The sequence below is a fragment of the Nycticebus coucang genome, chromosome 6, assembly GCF_027406575.1.
Source record: "Nycticebus coucang isolate mNycCou1 chromosome 6, mNycCou1.pri, whole genome shotgun sequence".
NCBI lineage: Eukaryota > Metazoa > Chordata > Mammalia > Primates > Lorisidae > Nycticebus > Nycticebus coucang.
The window spans coordinates 99,833,125-99,858,524 of NC_069785.1; the positions used below are offsets into that span (position 1 = coordinate 99,833,125).

A 25,400-nucleotide genomic window follows, 5' to 3' on the forward strand; every position below is an offset into this window, starting at 1 on the left:
GGCCAAGCATGGTGGCTCATGCCTGTAATCCTAGCACTCTGGGAGGCCAAGGCAGGTGGGTTGCCTGAGCTCACAGGTTTGGGATCAGCCTAAGCAAGAGCAAGACCCCATCTCTAAAAATAGCTGGGCATTGTTGTGGGCGCCTGTAGTCCCGCCTACTTGGGAGGCAGAGGCAAAAGAATCGCTTCAGCCCAAGAGTTTGAGGTTGCTGTGAGCTATGACAGCAGAGTACTCTACCCAGGGCACAGACTAAGACTCTGTCTTAAAAAAAAAAAGAACCGATAGCTTCTCTTATTATATCCAGTGGTGAGTAACTTTTGTAACTTTTATAAGTTGAGATCATAAAAGTTAAAAAAGTTAAGTTCTTTCAACAATTTTTGGTGTAGATTCTGTGCTCATTATTGTTTTCTCAGGAGAGAAGAGGCTTTTGTTGTGAGCTTATTAATACATTTATTCCTCAGTTTAGAATAAATGCGGCTCAGTGAGTAGGGCACTGGCCCCATATGCCGAGGGTGGCGGGTTCAAACCCAGCCCCGGCCAAACTGCAACAAAAAATAGCCGGGTGCTGTGGCGGGCGCCTGTAGTCCCAGCTACTCGGGAGGCTGAGGCAAGAGAATTGCTTAAGCCCAGGAGCTGGAGGTTGCTGTGACTGTGTGATGCCATGGCACTCTACCGAGGGCCATAAAGTGAGACTCTGTCTCTACAAAAAAAAAAAAAAAAAGAATAAATGCTACATACATATATATATGTATTTTTTTATTCATTCTGGTCATTGGCATTTAAACATTTTATTAATCATTGCCTTTGTATTTATCTTTTACTTATTTCCTTAAGTTTGTACTGTTGACTTTTTCAAACTTAATGATTTTCAAGCTTAGTATATTTATTTAGTTCTTGTGTGTTTTTTTTTTTTCTTTTAGAGATAAAGGTCTCAATATGTTGCCCAGGCTAGTCTCAAGTGATCCTCCTGCCTCAGCCTCCCAAAGTGCTGGGATTAGGCTTGAGCCACCATGCATGGCCTATTTTTTGTTTTGTGACAGAAAGATTTTAAACTAAATTTTGTCTCTGCGTATCATTTAGCAATGTCCTGTGACTCTTATTACATGATATTCTCATTTTTATTATTTTGTAAGTAATCTGCAAGTATAATTTGCATTTCCCTTTTTGATTTAGCAATTGTGTGAGTTAACATTTTGATATTTACTCAGAAAGGGAATTTTTTTTTTTTTGCAGTTTTTGGCTGGGGCCAAAACTGCTTAGAGAGCCTCTGGTATATGGGGCTGGTGCCACACTCCTTTCAGCCACAGGCATTGCCCAGGAACAGGATTTTTTTTTTTTTTTAATTTTGGCTTAAACGTATGTTTTAAATTTCTGATTTGCTTGTATTGTTGAAGAACAAAAACTCTACAATTTTTACTTATAGGAATTTGTTTTAAGATTTTCTTTGTGATATTCATAAATATTTTTTCTTTCTTTTCAGACCTAATTGTGTTTTGTTTGTGTTTTTCTTTTGACAAAGCCTCAAGCTGTCGCCCTGGGTAGAGTGTGGTGGCATCACAGCTCACAGCAACCTCCAACTCCTGGGCTCAAGGGATTCTCCTGCCTCCGCCTCCCAAGTAGCTGGGACCACAGGCGCCCGCCACAATGCCTGGCTATTTTTTGGTTGCAGCCATCATTGTTGTTTGGCAGGCCGGGCTGGATTCGAACCCACCTGAGCTGGTGGCTAGCGCCTTAACTGCTTGAGCCATAGGCGCCGAGACCAAAAGGGTTTTTTTGAGACAGAGTTTTGTTTTGTCACCTGGCTAGAGTGCAGTGGCATCATCACAGCTCATTGCAACCTCAAACTCCTGGGCTCAAGGAATCCTCCTGTGTTAGCCTCCCAAGCAGCTGGGACTACCAGTGTTGTGCCACCATCCCCAGGTTACTATTTTTTTTCCCCATTTTTTAGTAGTGATAGGATCTTGCTTTGCTCAGGCTGGTCTTGAACTACTGACCTTAAGTGATCCTCCTGCCTCCCAGAGTTTTAGCATTAAAGGCATGAGCCACCAAGCCTGGCCTTTCTTAATAACCTAAGACTCCCTCCAAGGTTTTCCTTGAGTCTGCAGAAAGATTCTAGTAGAGAAAAAAAAACCTTGGGAAGCATCTCAGAGGGAAGAGGAACATGGATCTTATTTTTTTTTTTTTGAGACAGAGTCTCACTATGTCACCCTCAGTAGAGTGCGTGATCCATGTTCCTGGCTCAATGCTTATAGCTCAGTAGTTAGGGTGCCGGCCACATACACCGAGACAGGCAGGTTTGAACCTGGCCCGGGTCTGCCAAACACAACTACAAAAAAAAAAAACAAAACAGGTGTCGTGACGGGCACCTATAGTCCCAGCTACTTGGGAGGCTGAGGCAAGAGAATCACTTGAGCCCAACAGTTTGAGGTTGCTGTGAGCTGTGACGCCAGACTTAGTTGTTTTTATCTATTTGATCCTTCATAGCAAATTTCCTTGTATCCTCTGTGAAAGGTTGAAGATGCTGATTTGTAGGAGCTCCCCCACTCCACCGACTTCTCTCTCAGGACCCCTTCGGTTCCTGCTTTTCCCGCTTTCTTGTATGAAAGCGTGCCCCACACCATCGGACACTGGCAAACGATTTCCTTCTCTCCTTCTTCCTGAGCACTTCCACTGCATCCTCCAAACAATAGTCTTGTCTCATTCCTTGTTCTTTCATTCATTCATTGTTTAACTTTGTTCATAAAAACCAACAAACGACACACTCCTCATTCAGTTTGTCTCCCAGTGCCTCTTGCTTTCCTTCTTACTGCACTGTGAGAAAATGATTATATAAAACACATCTTTTTTCCCTGATTTTTAAGAAGGTAGTAAAATATACATGAAAAAATTTACTGCTTAACCATTTTAAGTGTTCAGTTCAGCAGTATTAAATGCATCTGTAGTGTTAGGCAAACATGGTCATCATCTGTGTGCAGAACTCTCTCCATCTTATAAAACTGAAACTCCATCCATTAAACAATAATGTCCCTATTTCCCCCTGTCCTTAACCCCTGGCAGCTACATTCTACTTTCTCTATGATTTTGACTACTCTCAGTGCCTCTTGTCAGTAAGGTTCATCTATAGTATAACATATGCCAAAATCTCCTTCTTTTTATGGAATATTTCATTACATGCATATGCCACATTTTAAAAAATGATTTTTTTTTTTAAGAGATAAGGTCTCACTATGTTGCCCAGGCTGACCTTAAACTCCTGAGCTCAAGTTGTCCTCCTGCCTCAGCATCCCGTGTATCTGGGGCTGCAGGCGTGCACCACCACACCCAGCTTTGTTCATTCATCCATCTGTCAGCAGACACTGGGGTTGCTTTCATGTGGTATGGTGATTATGAATTATGCTGCTATGAACATGGGTATACAAATATCTGTTTGAATCACTGCTTTCAGTTCTCTGGGGTATATACCCAGAAGTGGGGTTGTTGGATCTTATGGTAATTCCATTTTTAATTTTTTGAAGAGTCACTGTACTGTTTTCTACAGAAGCTGTGCCATTTTACATTTCTACCAACAGCACAAAAGGGTTCACATCCTCTCCAACATTTGTTATTTCCTGGGGGTTTGTTAATTATTATTATTATTTTTTTAGAGACAGGGTCTCACTTTGTCACCCTCAGTAGAGTGCCGTGTTGTCACAGCTCATAGCAACCTCCAGCTCTTGGGCTTAGGTGATTCTCTTGCCTCAGCCTCCTAAGTAGCTGGGAGTATAGGCGCCCACCACAATGCACAGCTATTTTTTGTCGTAGTTTGGCCGGGGCCAGGTTCAAACCCACCACCCTCGGTATATGGGGCCAGCACCCTATTCACTGAACCATGGGCACTGCCCTAATTTTTTTTTTGCTGACAGTAGTCATCCTTATAGCTGTGAGGTGGTCTCTTACTGTGGTTTTGATTTGCATTTCCTGTATAAGTGATATCGATCATCTTTCCATGGCTTGTTGGCCATTTGTGTGTCTTTGGAGAAATGTGTACTCAAGTCCTTGCCCATTATTATAATTTTTTTTTCTGAGACAGTACTGTAGCATCATAGCTCACAGCAACCTCAAACTCTTGGACTTAAGCGATTCTCTTGCCTCACCCTCCCAATATACTGTAGCTGGGACTACAGGCACCTGCCACAATGCCTGGCTATTTTTTTGTTGTTGTTGTTGCAGTTGTCATTGTTGTTTAGGTGGCCCAGGCTGGGTTTAAACCCGCCAGCCTCAGTGCATGTGGCTGGCACTGTAACCACTGTGCTACGGGTGCCAACCCTATTATTATTCTTGAGACCACTTCTCACTCTGTTGCCCAGGTTCGAGTGCCATGGCGTCAGCCTAGCTCACAGCAACTGCAAACTCCTGAGTTCAAATGATCCTCCTGCCTCAGCCTCCCAAGTAGCAGGGACTACAGATGCCCAACATGAAGCTCGGCTAATTTTTCTATTTTTAATAGAGACAGGGTCTGGCTTTTGCTCAGGCTATTCTCAAACTCCTGAACTCAAGTGATCTTCCTGCGTCTACAGGCATGAGCCACCACACCCAGCCCCTTTTGTCCATTTGTGAATCTTGTTGGTTGGGTGTTGCTGAGTTGTAAGAGTTCTCTGTATATTGTATATCTTATCAGATATGCGATTTGCAAATATTTTCTCCCATTCTGTAGACTGCCTTTTTTACTCTGTTGATACTGTTTTGATGCACAGAAGTTTTTAATTTTGGTGAAGTCCAATTTGTCCTTTTTCTTTTGCTATCTGTGCCATTGGTATCATGTCCAAAAGATAATTACCACATTCAGTATAATGAACCTTTTCCCCTATATTTTCTTCTAAGAGTTTTATGTTTTGTGCCTTATACTTAAGTCTTTGATTTATTTTGAGTTAATTTGTGTATATAATGTTAGGTGAGGGTCTGTTTCATTCTATGGATGTGGCAGCCAGTTTTCTTGCACCATTTGTTGAAAAGACTGTCCTTTCTTCATTGAATAGTCATGGCACCCTTCTGAAAAATTATTTGACTTATATCCTTTTAAATTTAATTCATCAATATTTTATAGTTTCATTGTACACATCTTTCACCTCCTTGGTTAGTTAATTCCTAAGTATTTTATTATTTTAAATGTGTTATAAATAGAATTTTTTATAATTTCCTTTTCCAATTTACTTGTTGGTTTATAGAAATGCAACAGATTTTTGTGTCTTGGCTTTGTATCCTTTTACTTTGCTGAGTTCATTTATTAGTTCTAACAAGTGTGTGTGTGTATATGCACACACATAATTTTTAGGGATTTTCTACATATGAAGTCATGTCTGTGAACAAAGATAATTTTACTTTTTCTATTTTGAATGCCTTTTATTTCTTTTTCTTCCCTAATTGCTCTGGTTAGAACTTTTGGTACTATGTTGACAGCGGGGATCTTTGCCTAGTTTCTGATCATATAGCAAAGGTTTCAGTCTTTAACCATTGAGTATGATGTTTCTATGTGTTTTTCATGTATGGCTTCTTGTGTTGAGGTAGTTCCCTTCTCTTTCTAATTAGTTGAGTTTTTTATCATAAAAGGGTATAAAATTTTGTCAAATGCCTTTTCTGCATCAGTTTATGATCATGAGATTTTTTTTACTCCCCTTCATTCTGTTAATGTGATATATTACATTGATTTTTTTCATATCTTGGATTTCAGGAATAAATCCTATTTTGTCATAGTGTATAATCCCTTTAATAGTCTGAATTCAAACAGAATTCAATTTGCTAATATTGTGTGGAAGATTTTTGCGTTAATGTTCATGAGGGATATTAGCCTGTAGTTATGTTTTCTTGTAAGTACCTTTTTCTAACTTTGGTATCAGAGTGATATAGGCCTCATAGAGTGAGTTAAGAAGTGTTCTCTTCATGTTTTTGGAAGAAAAAGTTTGAGAAAGATTGGTATTAGTTCTTCTATAGATGAATGTTTGGAAGAATTTACCCATGAGGCCATCAGGTCTAGGGAGATTTTTGTTAGGAGATTTTTTTATTATTATTACTGATTCAGTCTTCTTTACTAGTTCACAGTTTCATTCAGATTTTCTATTTCTTTGTGATTTAGACTTGGTAGATTTTAGAAATTTGTCTTTTAAGGCTCAGCACCTGTAGCTCAAGTGGCTAAGGCACCAGCCACATACACAAGAGCTGACGGGTTTGAATCCAGCCCCAGCCCACCAAACAACAATGACAACTACAACCAAACAATAGCCGGGTGCTGGGGCAGGCACCTGTAGTCCCAGCTACTTGGGAGGCTAAGGCAAGAGAATTCCTTAAGCCCAGGAGTTGGAGGTTGCTGTGAGCCATGACGCCACGGCACTCTACCCAGGGCAACAGCTTGAGGCTCTGTTTCAAAAAAAAAAAAGGAAATTTGTCTATTTCATCCAAGTTATCTATAATTTGTTGGTGTATTGTTCATAGTACTATATTATAATCATTTTTATTCCTACAGAATCAGTAGCAATGTCCCCAGTTTCATTTCTGATTTTAATAATTTGAGTCTTCCCTCTTTTTTTTTTTTTTTTCATCCATCCAGCTAAAGTTTTGTCAATCTTGTTGAACTTTCAAAGTACTAACTTCTGGTTTCATTGATTTTTCTCTATTGTTTGTTCACCATTTTATTGATCTCTGTTTTTCCCCTTCTTCTGCTAGTTTCCAGTTTAATTTGTTGTTCTTTTTCTAGTTCTTTAAGTTATAAAATTAGTCTGTTCATTCAGGATCTTTCTTGTTTTTAATGTAAGTGTTTATAGCTATAAATTTCTTCTTTATACTATTTTTGCTGCTGCATCTCATAAGTTTTGGTGTATTGTGTTTTTGTTTTCATTCATCTCTAAATATTTTCTAAATATTATTTTTCTTCGATTCATTGGTTAAAATTATATTATTTAATTTCCACAGTTTTGCAAATTTCCCCATTTTTCTTTTGCTAATGATTTCCAGCTTTATCTTGTTGAGGTATCGTATCTGTTTTTTAAAAACTATTAAGATTTGATTTATGGCCTAACGTATGTCTGTTGAATCTAGTTGGTTTATTGTGATATTTAAGTCTTTTGTTTCCTTAAATATCTTCTGTCTGGTTGTTCTAGTCATTATTGAGGAAGTGTGTGAAGTCTTCAACTGTTAATGTAGACCTCTATTTCTTCCTTAATTCTGTCAGTTTTTGTTTTGTATTTTTGTGGTCTGTCTTTGGGAACATAATTGTAATGGTTACATTTTCTTGCTGTATTGAACCTTTAATATGTTATATCCTTCTCTGTCTCTTATAACCTTTTTTGGCTTGAAGTTGATTGTCTGATGTTAGTATAACCATCTCCGCTCTCTTTTGGTTACTATTTGCATGGAATATCTTTATCCATCCTTTCTTTTTCAGTCTGTTTGTGTCTTTGGATCTAAAGTGAATCTCTTGTAGATTGCATATAGTTAGGGCATTTGTTTCTGTCCATTTTGCCAATCTGTCTTGTGGTTGGATAGTTTTAAATGCATTTACATTGAAAGTAATTACCGGGGATTCATTTCTGTCATTTTGCTTTTTATTTTCCACATATCTTAGAGCTTTTTTGGTTCCCCATGCCCCGTATTACTATCTTCTTTTGTGTTTAGTTGATTTTTTTTTTGGTAGTGAAGTGTTTAAATTTTTTTCTCATTTCTTTTTGTGTATATTCTATAGCTATTTTCTTTGTGTTACCATAGGGATTATGTGTAACATCATAAATATCTAATTTGAATTTATGTTAGCTTAACTTCAGCTACATATATAAACTCTACTCCTATACAGCTCTGTCCCCATCCCTTTTACTTGTTGATGTCACAAACTGTGTCTTCATATAGTCAGCCCTTCATGTCTATGGGTTCTACGTCTGTGGATTCAACCAACTGCAAATCAAAAATATTTGAAAAAATCCAATAAAAAATAATTTAACTATTAAAAAAACACAAGCATTAAAAAGCAATATAGTGTAACAACTATTTACATAGCATTTGCATTGGATTAGGTATCATAAGTAATCTAGAGATTATTTAAAGTGTATAGGAGGATGCATGCAGGTTCTATAAGGGACTTGAGCATCCGTAGATTTTGGTATCTGCAGGGGTCCTGCAGAGCTGAGAGACAGCTGTGTATTGTGTGCTGAGAAATGTACACAAATAATCCTTTCAAATACATTGGTCTCTTTAAATTATTTAGATAACAAAATGCAAAATGTATAGTTATCAGCCAAAGTTGCAGTAAGAATTGCTGGCTCAGTGAGTAGGGCGCCGGCCCCATATGCCAAGGGTGGCGGGTTCAAACCCAGCCCCGGCCAAACTGCAACAAAAAAATAGCCGGGTGCTGTGGCGGGCACCTGTAGTCCTAGCTACTCGGGAGGCTGAGGCAAGAGAATCGCTTAAGCCCAGGAGCTGGAGGTTGCTGTGAGCTGTGTGATGCCACGGCACTCTACCAAGGGCCATAAAATGAGACTCTGTCTCTACAAAAAAAAATAAATAAATAAATAATTATTTCTTTTTCTAAGCTGTTTTAGTCTTTCACATCATGTTAAAATGGGGTTTTAACATGGGGTTACAAATCATTTTTACAGTAATACTAGCTTTTATAATTGCCTATGTTTTTGCCTTTATTAAGATCTTTCTTTCTTCAGGCTGTGTTGAGTTACTGTCTAGTGTCCTGTCATTTCATCCTGTGGACTCCTTTGTACATTTCTTGTAGAACACATCTAGTGGTAATAAACCCTCAGTTTTGTTTGTCTGGGAATATCTTAACTTCTCTTAACTTTTTTTTTTTCGTGGAGACAGAGTCTTACTTTGTTGCCCTCAGTAGAGTGCCATGGTGTCTAGCTCACAGCAACCTCAAACTCTCAGGTTGAAGAGATTCTCTTGCTCAGTCTCCCAAGTAGGTGGGACTATAGGCACGGACCACAATGCCAGGCTATTTTTAGAGACAGGTCTCACTCTGGCTCAGGCTGGTCTTGAACCTGTGAGCTCAGGCAATCCACCTGCCTCGGCCTCCCAGAGTGTGTGAGCCACCATACCCAGCTCTCCTTCACTTTTGATAGTTCTGCTGGATATAGGATCCTTGGTTGACAGGTTTTTTTTTTTCCCCTTTCTTTTCGAATTTTGAATATATCATCCCACTGCCTTCTATCCTCCAAATGTCTGAAATATGCTGACAGTCTTATTAAAGATTCCTTGTATATGACCAGTTGCTTCTTTCTCGCTGCTTTCGTAATTCACTCTTTTAGACCATTATCTTAAGTGAAGTAGCTCAGGAAAGAAAAACAAACACCACATGTTCTTATAAGTGGGTATACATGGTCGTATAAAGAGGTGTAGTGGACACTGGAAATTAAGAAGAGGGGAAGGGAACATGAGGAATCGAAAGTTACTTATCAAGTTCAGTGTAACTAAAACTCCTGACTTCACCACTATATAATTCATCCATGTAATAAAAAGACACTTATACCCCCTAAATCTATCACAAAAAAAACCTTAGGCAGTTTCCTTTTTTTTTTTTTTATCCTAAAGATTCTCTCTTGACTTTGTCTTTCAAAATTTGATTATAATGTGTCCCAGTATGGGGCTCTTTGAGTTCATCTTACTTGGAGTTTATTGAGTTTCTTAGATGTTTATATTGGTGTCCTTGCTCAAATTTGGGACATTTTCAGCCCTTATTTCTTCACATGTCTTCTATGTTTCTCTTTCTTTTTTCTTCTTGAGGATGTCCATGGTGCACATGTTCCTTCTTCTGGGATGTCCATGATGCCCATGTTGTTCCTTCTTCTGGTATGCCCATGGTGCACATGTTGTTTTGCTTGGTGGTATTCATTTGGTACCTTAGATTTGATTTTCTTTTCGTTTTTTTTTATTGTTTCCCAGATTTGATAATTTTTATTGTCCCATCTTTAAGTTTGCTGAATCTTTCTTCTGCCTGCCATAATTTTTCATTTCAGTTATTATATTTTTCATCTCCAGAAATCCTTGTGAATTTCTTTTTAGGGTTTTTGTCCTTATTGACACTTTCATTTTTTTCCATACATCATTTTCTCAACTTTCTCCAGATGTTTAGTTATTTGAGAATCTTTATTTTGTTGTTTATAGTCTTTGTCTAGTAGATCTGCCATCAGATATATTTCAGCAGTGGTGACTGTTGATTCTTTTTCATTTGAATGGTCTGTACTTTCCTGTTGCTTTGTATCTTCTGTGATTTTTTTTTGTTGTTGAAAATTTGAATTTAATAATGTGATAACTTTGTAAATAATAGCTCTTTTCCCAGAGTTTTCTTTTCATTGTTACTGTTTTGTTCATTGTTTTTCTTTTTTTAATTATGATCAGCCTAAAGTGTAAACTTGAGGTATTCCTGGGAATTTTCTGAGCCTTTCCCTGGTCTTTCTAAATTCCTTTCTAAATTTCCCCATTTATACGTTTGCTTTTGAATGTTCTAATCCCTAATGTCTGGCTCCCATAAGGGAGGGAGAAATTAAAAGGGGAGAGGAAAGGCACCAGTCCTTTTTGTCTCCTGGAAGTCATTTCCACTAGAGTGGGAAGGGCTTACAACATTGGGAGGAGATGCAACAACAATGGCCACCCCCTTCTTTGTCTGTACCTCTGATCAGAAACAGCAGGCAGTGATCAGATCGTAGGTCTCTGATAGTTGGAGAATAGGGTCATTTTTGGCTGCCCTCACTCCACATTGTATTCAGGAACACTTGCACAGTTGCCTGCCATGGGCTGGGGCTCAGAGATTGGTGGCTACTCTGTGTTGAGAGCTGAAAGCGACTACAATTACTGTCCAAGACATCCTTGGAAGTTGCAAACTTCCATTAGACTCCAGAGTTCCCCAAATAGTCTTATCAGACACATTTTGCCAGTGCAGTGTTATCTAATTAGACAGATTTCTGGTGCTTCTTGCTCCACTATCTTCCTGTAGAGCTGTCTTTTAAGACTCTCCCAGCCCTCGTGGACCTTTTTCTCTTTCAGAAATTCTGGCTTTGGCACCCAGCCATGGCAGTATGATGTAGCCCCGTGGCCACGCATGTCTGGTGTCATGGCTCTTTGTTCTCCTTATTCTCCTGCCTCATAAAACTCTTCCTCCTTATTCTTAGGTCTGGAATACACTGAGCCAGTGGCCCATAATTAGTAGGCATCAGCTTGTTATGGTCAAAAATATACATAGATTTTCTACATCACTAACAGATTTTGTTACATGTGTTTGCTAGGATAGATCACTAGATTGGAAGTGGGCAGTCAAGTTAGAAAGCATCTCGTAGGAAGTCTTATGGATCCAGCTCTTCCATTTTTGTGTTGTAGGCATGAAATCATACCATCACCCTGAGCTCTACAGTATAATTTCTTCAACACATACACAGTCTCTGGGAAAATTACAAAATGTGCTCTTTCTGTGGGTAGTAGTCTAGCACCAGAGTTCATTACTAGATTTCAGCCAACTCTGTCCAGGCCCTGGAATCTTTTGTTCTGTACACAGACAATCCAAACCTTCCAGTGGCTCTGGGTTTTCAGAACAGGTCATAGAGCTAAACAGACCTGGATTGGGTCCCAGCACTTGCTGGCTGTGAACCCTGAGCACACTGCTGTGCGGTTCAGGGAAATGACATATGTTCAGCCCTTAACACTGTGACCAGACCATGCTCAGCCTCCCGCTGATGTTATTAATACTCACTGGAGTTTGGTTTTGACATTGTATTTATTACCTTTGTGTGTTTTAGCGTTAAATTCCCAAATGGATAGGTACTTGCTGATAAGTGTTCCTCTATAAAATGAAAAGTGTTAACTGTTTCGCAAGGAGACTTCTTTGGCTCTGATGGTCTGTGGTTCAGACTGTGGGCTGCATCAGTTACATGCCACTTGGATGTAAGGCCTCATCATCATCAGGGAAGTAGGCACGGAGGGACATGCTATTTTATTCAGTGTCTGCTGTTGGAAGGCTGGTTCTTCCCCGCAATATGATTTGATCTTTATGACAAATGAGAAATTGAAGGTGAGGGGGGTTGAATAATTAAAGTCCTACATAGCTAGTAAAAGGCAAAGCTGGGATTGGATTTATGTTATTTCTCCTTTCTTGGTCCCCACTTCTTCTGGGGCCCATATGGAAATGCCTCATAATCATTTCTTTATCTACAGTTTACTTTATTTAATATTTCTCTAGAGTAGAAATTTTATTTTTTTTCTGGTACTGATTAGAGAGAGAAAACTTTAAGCAAGCTTCTCCCCCTCTCTCTCCTCCCATTTTTTTTCTTTCTTTTTTTTTTTTATTGTTGGGGATTCATTGAGGATACAATAAGCCAGGTTACACTGATTGCATTTGTTAGGTAAAGTCCCTCTTGCAATCATGTCTTGCCCCCAAAAGGTGTGGCACGCACCAAGGCCCCGCCCCCTCCCTCCTTCCCTCTCTCTGCTTTTCCTCCCCCCCCATAACCTTCATTGTCATTAATTGTCTTCATATCAAAATTGAGTACATAGGATTCATGCTTCTCTATTCTTGTGATGCTTTACTAAGAATAATGTCTTCCACTTCCATCCAGGTTAATATGAAGGATGTAAAGTCTCCATTTTTTTTAATGGCTGAATAGTATTCCATGGTATACATATACCATAGCTTGTTAATCCTTTCCTGGGTTGGTGGGCATTTAGGCTGTTTCCACAAAAACAGTCTAGTACAACTGTCCTTATGATAAATCTCCTCCCATTTTTAAGCAGCTCTTGTTCTTACAGGTAGCAGTAGCTGAGGTTCAGTTTGGCCCCATGAGATTTCGTCAAGATCAACTTCAGGTAATAATGAACCATGCTGTAATTATCATATTTTTTTAAAGGGTTATGTGGGAGGGCCTAAAGTTACAACTTTAAAATAGTCTTCTATTTAGGTAAAAGTATTGGATCAATTTTCTTGAACTTGATAATAGTACTATAGTTATATATAAAAATACAGATTGAGGTATTTAGAGATAAAGAAGTGTCTTCTCTGTACTTTAAATGAGTTCATCAATGAAAAAATGTGTATAATTCTGTGTATGTTGAAAGAGAGCAAGCAAATCACAAGTGGCAAAGTATTAGTTGATGAGCACAGAGGAAGTGCACCCTAGTGTTCCTTGTTTGAGCATCGAGGAAGTGCACCCTAGTGTTTCTTGTTTGAGCATCGAGGAAGTGCATCCTGGTGTTCCTTGTTTGAGAACAGAGGAGGTGCACCCTAGTGTTGCTTGTTTGAGCACAGAGGAAGTGCACCCTAGTGTTCCTTGTTTGAGCACAGAGGAAGTGCACCCTAGTGTTCCTTGTTTGAGCACAGAAGAAGTGCACCCTGGTGTTCCTTGTCTGAGCATCAAGGAAGTGCACCCTAGTGTTCCTTGTTTGAGCATAGAGAAAGGACACCCTAGTCTTCCTTGAGTCTTCCTTGTTCACAGCTGTTGTGCAGGTTTGATATTTCCAACATAAAAAGTAAAAAGTGTAAGTTGTGGTGGCTCAGGCCTGTAATCCTAGTACTCTAGCAGGCTGAGGTAGGTGGATCCCTTGAGCTCAGAAGTTCAAGTCAAGCCTAAGCAAGAGTGAGACCCCATCTCTACTAAAAATGGAAAAAATTAGGGGCACCTAAAATATTGTGAGTGCCTGTAGTTCTAGCTGCTTGTGAGGCTGAAGTAGGAGGATCACTTGAGCCTGGCCTGGATTTTGAGGTTGCCGGGAGTTAGGCTGACACCATGGCCCTCTAGTCTGGGCAACAGAGTCAGACTGTTTGAGAAAAACAAAAAGTAAAAAGATAGTCGTCTCTGTATTGCTAAATCAGCTCTATCAGAGAGAAAATGTCTATAATTTTTCTAGTCCAAAATATGAGATAAAAAATAACCTATTGAAATTTCTCAAAGTTATTGTGGCTTCCAGCACACAAATACATGTTCACTATTACATTTTTTAAAATGTGAAAAGGGCTGACAAAAATATACATTCTCCTAGATTTGCAGTCTTTGACTCACAGGCTGCCCTGTCTGACCCCTGCTGCCCTGTGGTCAGTCTGCTCTTTAAGGGGTGAGGGTGGGAAGAGGGGAGGGAGTGGATGGGTAGGGAAGAGGCCCCAGGTGCAGGCTTCACCTGATCCAAGCTGGCCCCAGGACAGCAGAGCACAGATGCTGCCTCCTGCCTCCTGCCTCCTGGGCTGCTCCTCGGTCCCTTTACACGTAGGTTTTGAAGTGTAGCACTGAGGTCTACTTTAGTCACCCCTCTTTTATTCTAAGTGATTTTTTTTTAACTTAGAGGAAGTACATGAAATCTTGGGTAAAAACATTTAAATACATCATTTAAAGGATTAAGTGTTTTCATACTTTCGCTGAAATATTAACATTTGCCATCTGAGGACTTACCCAGTTAACTTTCTATTAGCTAAAATAAATATTTGTGTGTTTTAATTCACTTAAGATAAAATTCTTATCAAATATTTCAAGATAAAATGCTTAATTGAGACTTTGAATTCTGCCAGTGGATTTAGTCACAAAACCAGTAGGTATATGATCCATGCACTGGGAATTTGTGTCTACGAGCAGATATAAGAATAGTGCTGATTTCAGAGAGCCAAACTTTACTGCCCCTGAGTTATGTGTGGAGGGATTTATGTTGACAGACTGTTACGACCACATCTGTGTGCTTGCCTTGAAAATACTTGGGAGCTTTTTGTGGCTTATTAAGAAATGGTAATTCTGCATCTTTTTAAAACTAGTGTTTGTGATCTTTTGATTCAGGTACTTTTAGTGTTTACCAAAGAAGATAACCAGTGTAACGGATTCTGCAGGGCGTGTGAAAAGGCAGGGTTTAAGTGCACAGTCACCAAAGAGGCCCAGGCGGTCCTTGCCTGTTTCCTGGACAAACACCATGACATCATCATCATAGACCACAGGAATCCTCGACAGCTGGATGCAGAGGCGCTGTGCAGGTGAGCCCAGCATAGCCCCTAGTAGTCTCACTGGTATTTGTGACAATGAATGCAGCCTAGAAATACATTAAATTGAATTCAGTCTCTGTTATGTTGCCTTCCATGTATGTTAAATAAGCAAGACATTGGAACCTCATTATTTCTAGGACTGATCTTTGTCTCTTTTGTTTTGTCTTTCTTTGCTTTGCATAAAACTCAAATGATTAAGAAAATGTGAATGAGAACCATTAAGGGTCAGGGTGAAACCCCATGTGTAAGTAACCATAACTAGCACCGTATATTACTGCAATAAGAATTATAATTTTCCAGATTGTTTTTAAAGTTATAAAAACTTAGAAAATTTTCTTCTAGGCTCGGCACCTGTGGCACAGTGGTTATGGCGCCAGCCACATGCACCAAAGCTGGTGGGTTCGAACCCAGCCCCAGGCCAGCTAAAAATAACAATGACAACTGCAACAAAAAAAATAGCCAGGCGTTATGGTGGGTGGACGCCTGTAGTCTCAACTACTTGGGAAGCTGAAGCAAGAGAATCTCTCAAGCCTAAGAGTTTGAAGTTGCTGTGAGCTGTGATGCCATAGCACTCTACCCAGGGCAACATATAGTGAAACTCTGTCTCAAAAAAAAAGAAAAGAAAAAAGAAAATTTTCTTCCAGTGTTAGATGAATGTGTCTTATTTATAATACTTGCAGAATATCAATATTGTGAGAGAATTCTGGATAGCAGACCCTAAATCTAAAAAAAGTGCTTTGTAAAGAAAGTTATTTCCTGCTAATGGAAGCAAGGCGAAGTAAAATACATTTTATTTAAGAGAAAACTTTATATGGGGGAACACATATAATTTTAATGTAACATAAAATTTTATAGCATTAATTTAAGGACACTTAAACTCCTGATTTTTAAGAGATAGAAAAGATTTAAGTCAAATACAATAAGGGTTAAAAATTGAGGTGACAAGCAAGTGGCATTATATCAAAAGATTGTTTGCAGGGTATTGTGGTGATTTGGACATGCAGGTGTCTTCTTGGTGATGAAAACCTGTCTTCTGGCAGTCAGGGCATGCAGCTTTCACCCCAGTGGAACTGTCTCCACTGGAGTCTCTCCTCAGGCCTCAACCTGGCACCCGAAGTGCTGCCTTGCACCTTGCCTGTTTCAGTCTGGCTGACTCTACAGTAAGCTGTTATTGCTGTAGCCCAGATGTGTTGACATGTCTGCTGGCCTGTCACCTCGCACATCTGCCAGGGACTGCTGCCCCAGGAAGTGGAGAGAGCTGAGGCTGGTGGAGGCAGGTCTGGGTCCAGGTTTGGCTCCTCCCTGTCCAGCTGCTTTTCTCTGGGAGTATTTGAACTCCACTGTAAATCTGGAACACTTGTTTCCCCATCCTTTCTATCCTTCACATCTGCTGGGTGTCAGAGAAGGGAAGAAAGCACCTGAATCATGTGGTGCTTAGTCTTGCTGGAGTGCTGCAGGGCGGGTGGGTATCTAAGGGGAGCTTGATGGCTGCCAAGATAGGAAGGTGAGCAGGGGGTGGGGTGCCCAGGGAAACTTGCCCAAACCTAGCCACAGGTACGTGCTGGACAATGGAAGTTCATAATCACAGAGATGACTCTGTGAGATCATGCTGTATCAGTAAGCAAAAAAGTGTGTGCTCCACTTTTTAAAATTATGGTATAAAATACATAACATAAAATCATGCTCTGCTTTTTAAGGGAAGAACATGTACTATTATATATTTTAAGAATATTCTAAATAAAAGGGTTAATATATTTAGTAAATTTTTATTGAGCCACATATAAGACCAAAAGGAAATTAAATCACATGCTTGTCTTTTACGAGTTTATAGACTAGTAGGGTCAAAGTATTTCAATGAAAAGTACGTATTTCATTAAATAATATAATAAATTACATAATGTTACATAATACTGTTAAAAATTCACACAAATACAAAATTCCATGAGCAGTAGAGTTAATTAGTGTTTTCTCATCATGTAAATAACAATTTTATACAATTTTAAAATTAAGAATGGGAACTGGGCTGCTTTAATAAGTGGTCGTGGAGAAACGCAGACGGTCAGTGTATTGTCTACAAAGCTCCTGCCACCCTCCATGCAGCCTGTGCTTGGGATCCAGGCCAGCTCAAGTGAAAGCCCTGAGCTTGACAAGTTCTTCACATAGGGTTTCTAGAGCAGGCCCATCCCCTTCCCCATGACGGATGTCAATGTTTGAGGACAGAATTGTGTCCTCCCAAGATACCTTCTCTTTCTTGGACTGAGTACATCTTTGCTGCTGTTGGAGCTCATCACAGAGCATGGCTGTTTCCAAATCCCAACCCCATCAAGGCTGTTTCCTCCAAGTATCATTTTCCAGTCATCAACCCTCAGAAACAGTCTTTGGAACTAAAAAGGTTTGCATGGACCAGTGAAGAGTGACAGAACAGCTCCCTCCCTGTGCTAGCCAGAGAGCAGATCTTGCAAGTGGAATCCCAGGTCATGTGTCTTTCCTGACACCGTAGCCCTGGTGAGGAATCTCAAGTCCTTTTCACTACTTGTGTTCCATTATATGATCTCCGTCTTCTTGGGCGGAGACTTGGTGTGGGTGTGGGGTCCTTGAGCTGTCTACAGTGAATTTTCTACAGGCAAGAGCAGGCTCTGATGTATTTTCCTAAGTCAATTTTGTCTTGATTCTGGCTTTTCCCCTGGTTTATCTCCCTTAAGATCAACACTGTAAGGACATTTGCCCACTATGGACATTTTACAGTTTTTGGCCAGGGCTGGTTTTGAACCTGCCACTTCCGGCATATGGGGCTGGCACCCTACTCCCTTGAGCCACGGGCGCCACCCCACTATAGACTTTTTAAATCAAGAAATCCTCCCAGGATCCCTTCCTGAACTGGCTTGCCCTCTCTCAGGAGACTGACATGGCTCGCAAACGTGAGCTCTGCAGAGTTCTGTCCTGCCCTTTTACTTCTTTCTTGGATACTTAATCAACACTGCTGACCTTTCTGAATGACTAACATCATCCTTACTTAGCCTCTCTACCGGGGGTATCTGGAACTCCTTCACTCCTTGTAAGATACCCTGCTAAGTGTTCTGTGTCTGCTGCATTTCCAACCCCCCGCCCCAGCTTAGGAACCGTGCCATGCAGGTCTTCTCAGGTCCAGCACCACGCGGGTACTAGGGCTACACTGATGAAGAAAGGGGGTTCTCATCTGTGAGGAGCTAAAGCTTTAGTTGGCAGGCAAGTGATTGCAGTGCAGGCGTGTGAGTGCCCACAGAAGCAGGTTTAAACAGAGTGCCGCGGTGCAGTGTCGAAGAGGCGTCACAGAGGGCATGTGGGCTGAGTCCTATAGGATGAGCAGGAGCTTTGAAAGGAAGAAGGAAGACGACAATGGCCCCGGTAGAAGGAGCAGTGGCCCCGGTAGAAGTAAAAGGGAAGAACAGTCAGGGCATCCAGGTTCCCTGCTCAGTGTGGACAGCTGCTGGGCAGACCAGTGTGGAGCAGAGCCCCGGGGAGTGGGGCAGCAGACAGGAGCCTCTGTGCTGAGCCGAAGGCTTTGGATCCTGCTCTGTGGGCAGTGGCTACACTGACACAAGTCTGCGCACGGAGCACAAATCATTTGGCTGCCAGGTGGAAAGCGGAGTAGAAGCAAGAGCTGGGGGCCTTGGCCAGCCACGCAGCTGTCTGTCCAGTGCTCCCTCTCTGTGCCTCCTCCCAGCTTCCTGTCAAAGAATCCATGAAGATAGCAAAGAAACAAGCACGTGGACCACAGCAATAAAAAATGAAGAGCAAACTAATAGGTACGTCAGAAGCTGGGAGAACAGAAAAGAATAGTGATCTCCACTGTGCCCTTGGGGACGAATCAGGAAGTGGGTCCTGAGCTGTCCCCTCACACTCGGAAGGTGAAATGCCAGTGGCCTTAGAGGAAGGCTGTGGGGAGAGGCCGTGCGTGGCTCTCATCGTGCTCTCTGGGCCCGGGTGCGGAGCAGCACCCACCAGAGAGATGGATGGCCCGCCCTAGCAGAGCAACAGCACTTCTGTTGGCCGGCCGGGCCCGGCTCCAGCCCTGCTGTCCCTGCTACCCTGCGTTCTTTGCTTTCCACATCCAGTCAGAAACCCAAGGAGCAGAGGGAGATGGACAGAGACATGGTCTTTTCTACCACGTTGTATGAAGGGGACAGAGGCATAAGGAGCCTGAGAACAGTCACAGTCCTTCACGAGGTCTCCCTTCCACTTCATCCTTACCCAGTGCTGCTCATCTCATGTCCCAGGCTCCTTGCTGAGATCAGCTGCACAGCTGCCTCCTTGCCATCATGTCACTCAGATTTCTGTTTTTCTTCAGAGAGCTGGTGTGAGGTGATTGACTGCGTATTTAAATTTGCCTTTTCTCCCTCCAAATCTTTGTGATACGGTGACAACATGAGCAGATACAGTGTCCCTGGAAGTCATGGAAATACCATTTGTGAGTCATGTATCTTATTCCCTGTTTGAGATTTGTGTTGGGATGAATTTAGTCACCAGCTGTGATGAGTACCCTGGCTCTGAGTATCTGCCATGCCAGTGACCCCTCCTCTGGTCCTAAGTGTCTTTCCTTGGCTTTCTGCAGAAAGTGGAGCCTGCCTGCTCCCTAGGTTAGACTGAAGATTGGCACCTTGCTGGTGAGCCCTGCAGAGCCTTTAGGCTGCCCCCTCTGGAGAGCACAGGTGCACTAGATCTAGCAGAGTACTGAATGGGCACTGGGAGCAGAAATGTTGAAGAAGGTGGAGAGATGAGCAGTGAGGGAAGTGGCTGATCGCTGGAGGTCTTCTCTACCCCCCGGGCAACTTCCATTCCTCAGCAGCTTCCCTCACCAAGGCCTTTCTCAGCCTGGGTTCCACAAGAAAATTAGGCCCAAATGCCCAGAGGCAGCAGTAGGCAAAAATAACCCCCAGTCATACCCACCCATTTGTGTATAATGTATGGCCGCTTTTGTGCTACAGTGGTAGAGTTGACAGAGTCAACTCTGTGACAGAGTCCTGTGGCCTACGAAACCTAAAATATTTACTCTCTGGCCCTTTACAGAAATGGTCATGAAAACTAAGGCATCCCTTGTGTACGGAAAATCTCTATTGTGAATCTGGAATGGTAATGTTTTGTACTATCTTTGGGAGAATTGAAAAACAGTCATGCAAATCATTTTCTGTGTCCCATGATTCAGAATTGGTTCTGTTTCTTGAACTGACAGAGCTGAAGCAGATGTGGCAGTCCGGCGGGTCTGTGTCCCATCCTGGACACATTCTGCGGGCAGCAGTGCATCTGACTGGCGGGGCAGTCTGGGCGTGACTCTCCAACCCCTCCTTCTGAAGTCCCTCTCTAACCTGAGTCTTTTTCCTCTAGGTCTGAGGCCGAGTTCCTTACTCCTTCTGTGGCCTGGCTCCTCTCCAGGCAGCCCCGCTTTCTCCCCACTAGGACCAGTTCAGAGCTCCCGTGTGTCTCCTTCTGTACTCTGCTGGGCCACGTTTACTTCCTGCTCTGACCTTTCATCTGTGTTTTCATTCCCTGTGTCCTCTAAGGCTGCTTCTCCAGATGGGTTGAGTTCACCCCCGTGGGAGCCTCACACTCCTGGGTGACTGGAGGGAGCAATGTCTTGTGCTTTTCTCGTCAAGTCTGCCATTCTTAACCTTTTTCTAGTGTTGATTCTCCTTCTGATTAATAATGAATCCTTGCATTTCCTAGTTTGAGTTGTTTTTTTTTTTTTTCTTGTTAATTTAGCTTTCATTTTACCTAGCATTCCTTCATTCTTTGTGTTGTTTAGAATATAGTGAAGAAGAGCCAGCCCTTGGGCTCCTTTCCCCCACTGTGAGCACAGCCATCACCTTGTGGTAATACACATAAACTTGCGTTTTCCTTTGGTAGGAAGAGACAAGTACCTCCTTCCATGTTAAGCACAAAGTAGGGAAAATATTCAGCCCATATTTCCACCCCCCTTCCCCGAAAGCCCAGAACAAGAGAACACACAACCTCTCCACACTGCTTCCTGCTCCCAGGTTGTTATGGTTACCCGCTCTGCTGATAAGCAGTGTCTCCCCAAAAGAGAGGGGGGCCGAGGAGCCACGAAGATGAGTCCAGAGTGTGAAGGGATCTCTGCTCTTCTACCCTCTTCCAAGTTTAGTTGTTTTACCAAGATTATTTAAATATATTTGTGTTGTATTTTAAGAATTATTTTTGTATTTATTTTAAAGTTTTTTTTTTTAAGGTCTATCAGATCATCAAAACTCTCAGAAAACACAGTTATTGTTGGTGTAGTACGCAGGTAAGCTTTACTTTTGGGAGGGATGTCAAAATTCAGGTGTCAATGTAATGGTTGCTTTTAACAGTTGGCCGAAGAGCAACTTGAGTGTGTGATGGGTGTGCCCTTTGTAGTTTGGACTTATGTTCTTTATTCTTTTTTATTTTATTTCATTTCTCCTGTTCCTAGAGGAACTTTTCTGCACTCATTCAAGGTTTTGTGGTTCTGAACTGCCTTTCGTATTAGAGAGAGGCAAAGCATGTGAGAACTCCATTTCTGAAAGTATGAGTGTTTCCCAGGGTGTCTTCTAAGGGCTACTAATTCCACATCTCTTGGAGGATTTGAATTACACATAAATGGGCAGAATCTTAAATTTCATCTTTAAGTTGGGGGTAAAGAAAGAAAAGAAATATGTAAGAAAGAGGACAAATAATCAAATAAATGTTATCTAGCTTATATATTTTTATAGACAGAAGAAATGTTTCTGTGTCCCTTATACTTTTTTCTTGGTCTGTATGGGGGAGGAGATTCTTTAAAAAATTAAACTGGCAGTAGAAGAAAATAAGGAATTTAACTTAGTTTGAAATAAACTTTTTACATATTAAATTCATGGACACTCCTGGATTCTGGCTGCTGATGTAATCTCTGTATTTCAGGTATTACATTACATACTGACAAAAAGATTGATATGACTTGAAACAAATAATTTTCAACTTTATATTTTTATGTTAATATGATTTATCTGAAAGTATTCATTATATGAAAAAGTATTATTTAAGTTAGTATACAGGAAAAGAAGTGACGTGTAATTGAAAAAACTATGTCTAATCTTTTATACTGTGTTCTTTTGAAGGGTGGAGAAAGAAGAGTTATCTATAATGCCCTTCATTGCTGCTGGATTTACAAGGGTATGTACCTACTTCCTTGTCATAATCCACTGCAATACGTTGTTCTCAGTTCAGTGCCCAGCAAAAGTTTCAAACTGATTTAAAAGAAAAAATTACTCTCCTTCTCCTGTTACAGTTTAGTTTAACTTTATAACCTGCTAATCTAATCTGTAGCACTTCACTTTCTTAGCTCTTAAAACTATGCCTGGTAAAGTCATCTAAACATTAAAATCATTTATGGGACACTCATCATAAATTATACCATAGGATGTGTTGCTCTAGTGCTGACACGTATACATGCAATTTTTTAAAAGCAAGTTCAGGGATTCTGGAAATAAGGCAACCCAAACACAGTTCCCTTTTACTTCATCCCCAGCTTCAATCTGTTGGTTTCTGCTAAGCAAAAGACTGCTGGAGCATTTGGCCAGCTGATTGTAAATGAGGCCTTGGGAATCCTGATGAAGAGATCTTAAGTAGGATTGTCCCTTGGACACATTTGTAGCCTCGATTTGTGTCAGCAAGGTAGTCAGAAAACCTTAAGTTTGAAGTGGTCTTGACAGGTGGAAGAAGCAAATACAGATCCTCCCTAGAAGAAGATAACTTCATTTTTGGCCTTAAAGAATCTCCATAAATAATTGGTCAGGGGAGCAGGCAACACTCAGTCCAAGGTTACCAATGCCCTGGGAGATAAGGACAGTAAGTGAGAGCTAACAGGAAGAAAGAATGTGGAGACAGACCTCAGACTCCTCAGATATGGACCATTATAAATATGTGTGCCTATTACATGTAAAGAAACAAAAGATGAGACAAGCTGGGAAATAGGAAATTTAAAAATGTGACATAGAAAATCTTATGCCCAAAAAAACTGAATTTTGAGAAATGAAAACGTAGTAACTGAAAAATTTAAAACTTAGATAGTGGGTCAGCACATGCAGCACAGAAATACAATAACTAAATAAGTTAGGTCAAGAAAAGTGGAAGATAATGTGAAAGTTAAGTGTCAGTATAACTGGAGTTCTAGAAGAAGAGGAAGGATGGAGCCGAGCTGAGAATTCCAAATAAAAGACTAATCCAGAGGTCCAAAATTTCCTATAAATCCAAAGTGGAGTAAATAAAAAAGAGAGCACATGATAGTGAAACTGAGGGGAAAAAAAAAAGAGAGAGAGATCTTAAAAGCAGCCAGAGAAATACGGTCGAGAGAATGACAGCTAACAGCAGCCCAGTGAGGGGAAGACGCTGGAATAGGTGGTGGTGCCAGCCAGGACGCTGGTGCTGTGGTGAGCTTTCTGGTGTCTGGAGATATGGGCCAGGGAACTGCTCTGCGGATCAGCGGTGGTTCAGGGTCACAAAATGAGCAGAGGGCCTGCTTGCCTTCTCAGATGGACTTGGCAGTTGAGTGTTGACTAAAATATCTAGGACTGGAGTTTGGTTTGTCACCACTAGTGTGGTGCAGTAGAAGAAAATAAGGAATGCACTGAGTGTGCATTAGAAGCCCCTGAAGAGCACTGCTGGAGACTCTCACTTGGTCTGAGGAGGGCCTGCACGTTGATATTATTTTTTCAAATTGTGGGCAATTCTAATATGTCACCAAGAGCTGAGAATCACTGGGTGAGGCCTAGCAGGATAGGGTTGGGTCTTAGCAGTAGGTATGATATGGGCCATGCCTTAGACAAAGCAAGATGGGGTCAGCTCAGACAGTCTGCAGGCTCTGTAGCCCTAGCCCCTGTCATGGGGTGTGAGCAGAGGGTGTAGCTGCCGGCTTTGTGAGGATCCCTGGGCCTGATTCTACATTTTCCATGCCCTGTGGAGTCCTTGAGGCAGAAACCAAAGTTGAAGAAGGACAGGAAGGACCAGATGTTTAGAAGCAAAGAACAGTATTTAGATGCTCAGAGTAAAGCAGATATAAGAAGGGGGTGGGCAAACAGGAGCAAGATGCTATATGTTTGGTCACCAGTGCTAGGTTTTTTATCTTGATATCCACTTTGGGGCTAAAAAAATTTTTGTGGCTATCTAACATTCATACGATTTTGGAATTGGATAAATAAATATCTTGCCCCCAATCTCAAGATCTCATCTGCAGAGCAGCTGGGAACTCCTGTCTGTCTCAGGGCCACCACTTCTTGTCTGCTGGCATGGAGTAGGACTATGCCTGGAAATCTCTTCCTGTCCCTGCCCAGTCAGCAGAAGGTTCCTGTGTCCTTGGGTGTGCCCATTGGGGTCCTGGCTGACTGAGACATGGTGGGAGCTGGTAGCCATGTCACCTGTCAGACCTCTGGGTGACAAAGAGGCTGTACTTTGGTTCATAGGCATTAAGACCCTCCTGACAATGGCCTAGAGGTCTTGCCTGCCCTCTCAGGGATGGCAACAGCTGCTCTTTTCCTTTGTGTAGCAGTTTGAGGTTAGAATGCTTTTTCCTGTTCTCTCTGTTTATTCTCACAGTGAGTGGGAATTCTTCCCGTGTTTCAGGTTAGGAAGCAGGCTTGGGATGGGTAAGTTCCCAATTTAAGCTTTTAAGGCGTGAACCTGGGGCTGAGTCCTTACTTGACACCCAGATGAGACCTTGGCCAGTGCTTGGCCACACTTCCCAGGTGGGTCTGGCTTGGACTTGCCGGTACTGGCCTGCAGAGGCCTGGCTTCCCCTCAGGTGGAGCATTATCGCTTTATGGTGCAGGTAAAAGCAAAGAGCTAGTCACAGAAATGGGGAAGGGGTAATGCTCGCAAATATTTCTCCTTCTGCAGAGAACTGTGATAGAATGCAGTGGCTGCTAAGACATCTTCATGGCACGTATAATTTGGTAGTGGAATGGGTCCATCTGTCACAAGATGTTTCCATTCTGTAAAGGTTATTACACAAAATACTTCATGTCCACAGCAGTAAGAGACACTGGGAAAATCATGACCTCTGCCAGTACCTCCACGGTGGAAGATAATGATGGCCTGCCTGGCTTGGCTGTGCGCTGTCAGAGGTCAGTGTAGGAAAATGTTGCCTAAGTGGGAGTTCCCTCATGAAATACAGATGCAGGTAGAAATGTGGGTGTATTTCTGCTCACCAGGGCTTGTGTGAATTTAAAGAGGATAAAGTATTTTTTGTGAATGCACCCTGAAAGTCTGACATAAAATAGGAATTTAATTAGTATGCTTCCTCCTCTATATATTCTGGCCTCTGATTTATCAAGTGACATGCAGACAACCAAAACGCTCTTAACTCAATGCCCCAAAAGCATTCTTAAACCTGAGTTTTAAAAAAATTAATTTGGTGCCCATAAATTTTCTTTCATCTCTTGTTCAT

General features: G+C 41.5%; 1 protein-coding gene across 3 annotated transcripts in view; it reads left to right on the forward strand.

The window, feature by feature from the left end:
* PDE8A (phosphodiesterase 8A) overlaps positions 1-25,400 on the forward strand; it is a 187,578-nt gene that overhangs the window by 102,860 nt on the left and 59,318 nt on the right. For all 3 annotated transcript variants that reach the window (XM_053594560.1, XM_053594561.1, XM_053594562.1), the window contains exons 2-5: positions 12,766-12,822; positions 14,772-14,962; positions 21,192-21,248; positions 22,078-22,132. In XM_053594560.1, the coding sequence (XP_053450535.1) occupies positions 12,766-12,822; positions 14,772-14,962; positions 21,192-21,248; positions 22,078-22,132 (360 nt within the window). The remainder of the gene's footprint in view (positions 1-12,765; positions 12,823-14,771; positions 14,963-21,191; positions 21,249-22,077; positions 22,133-25,400) is intronic.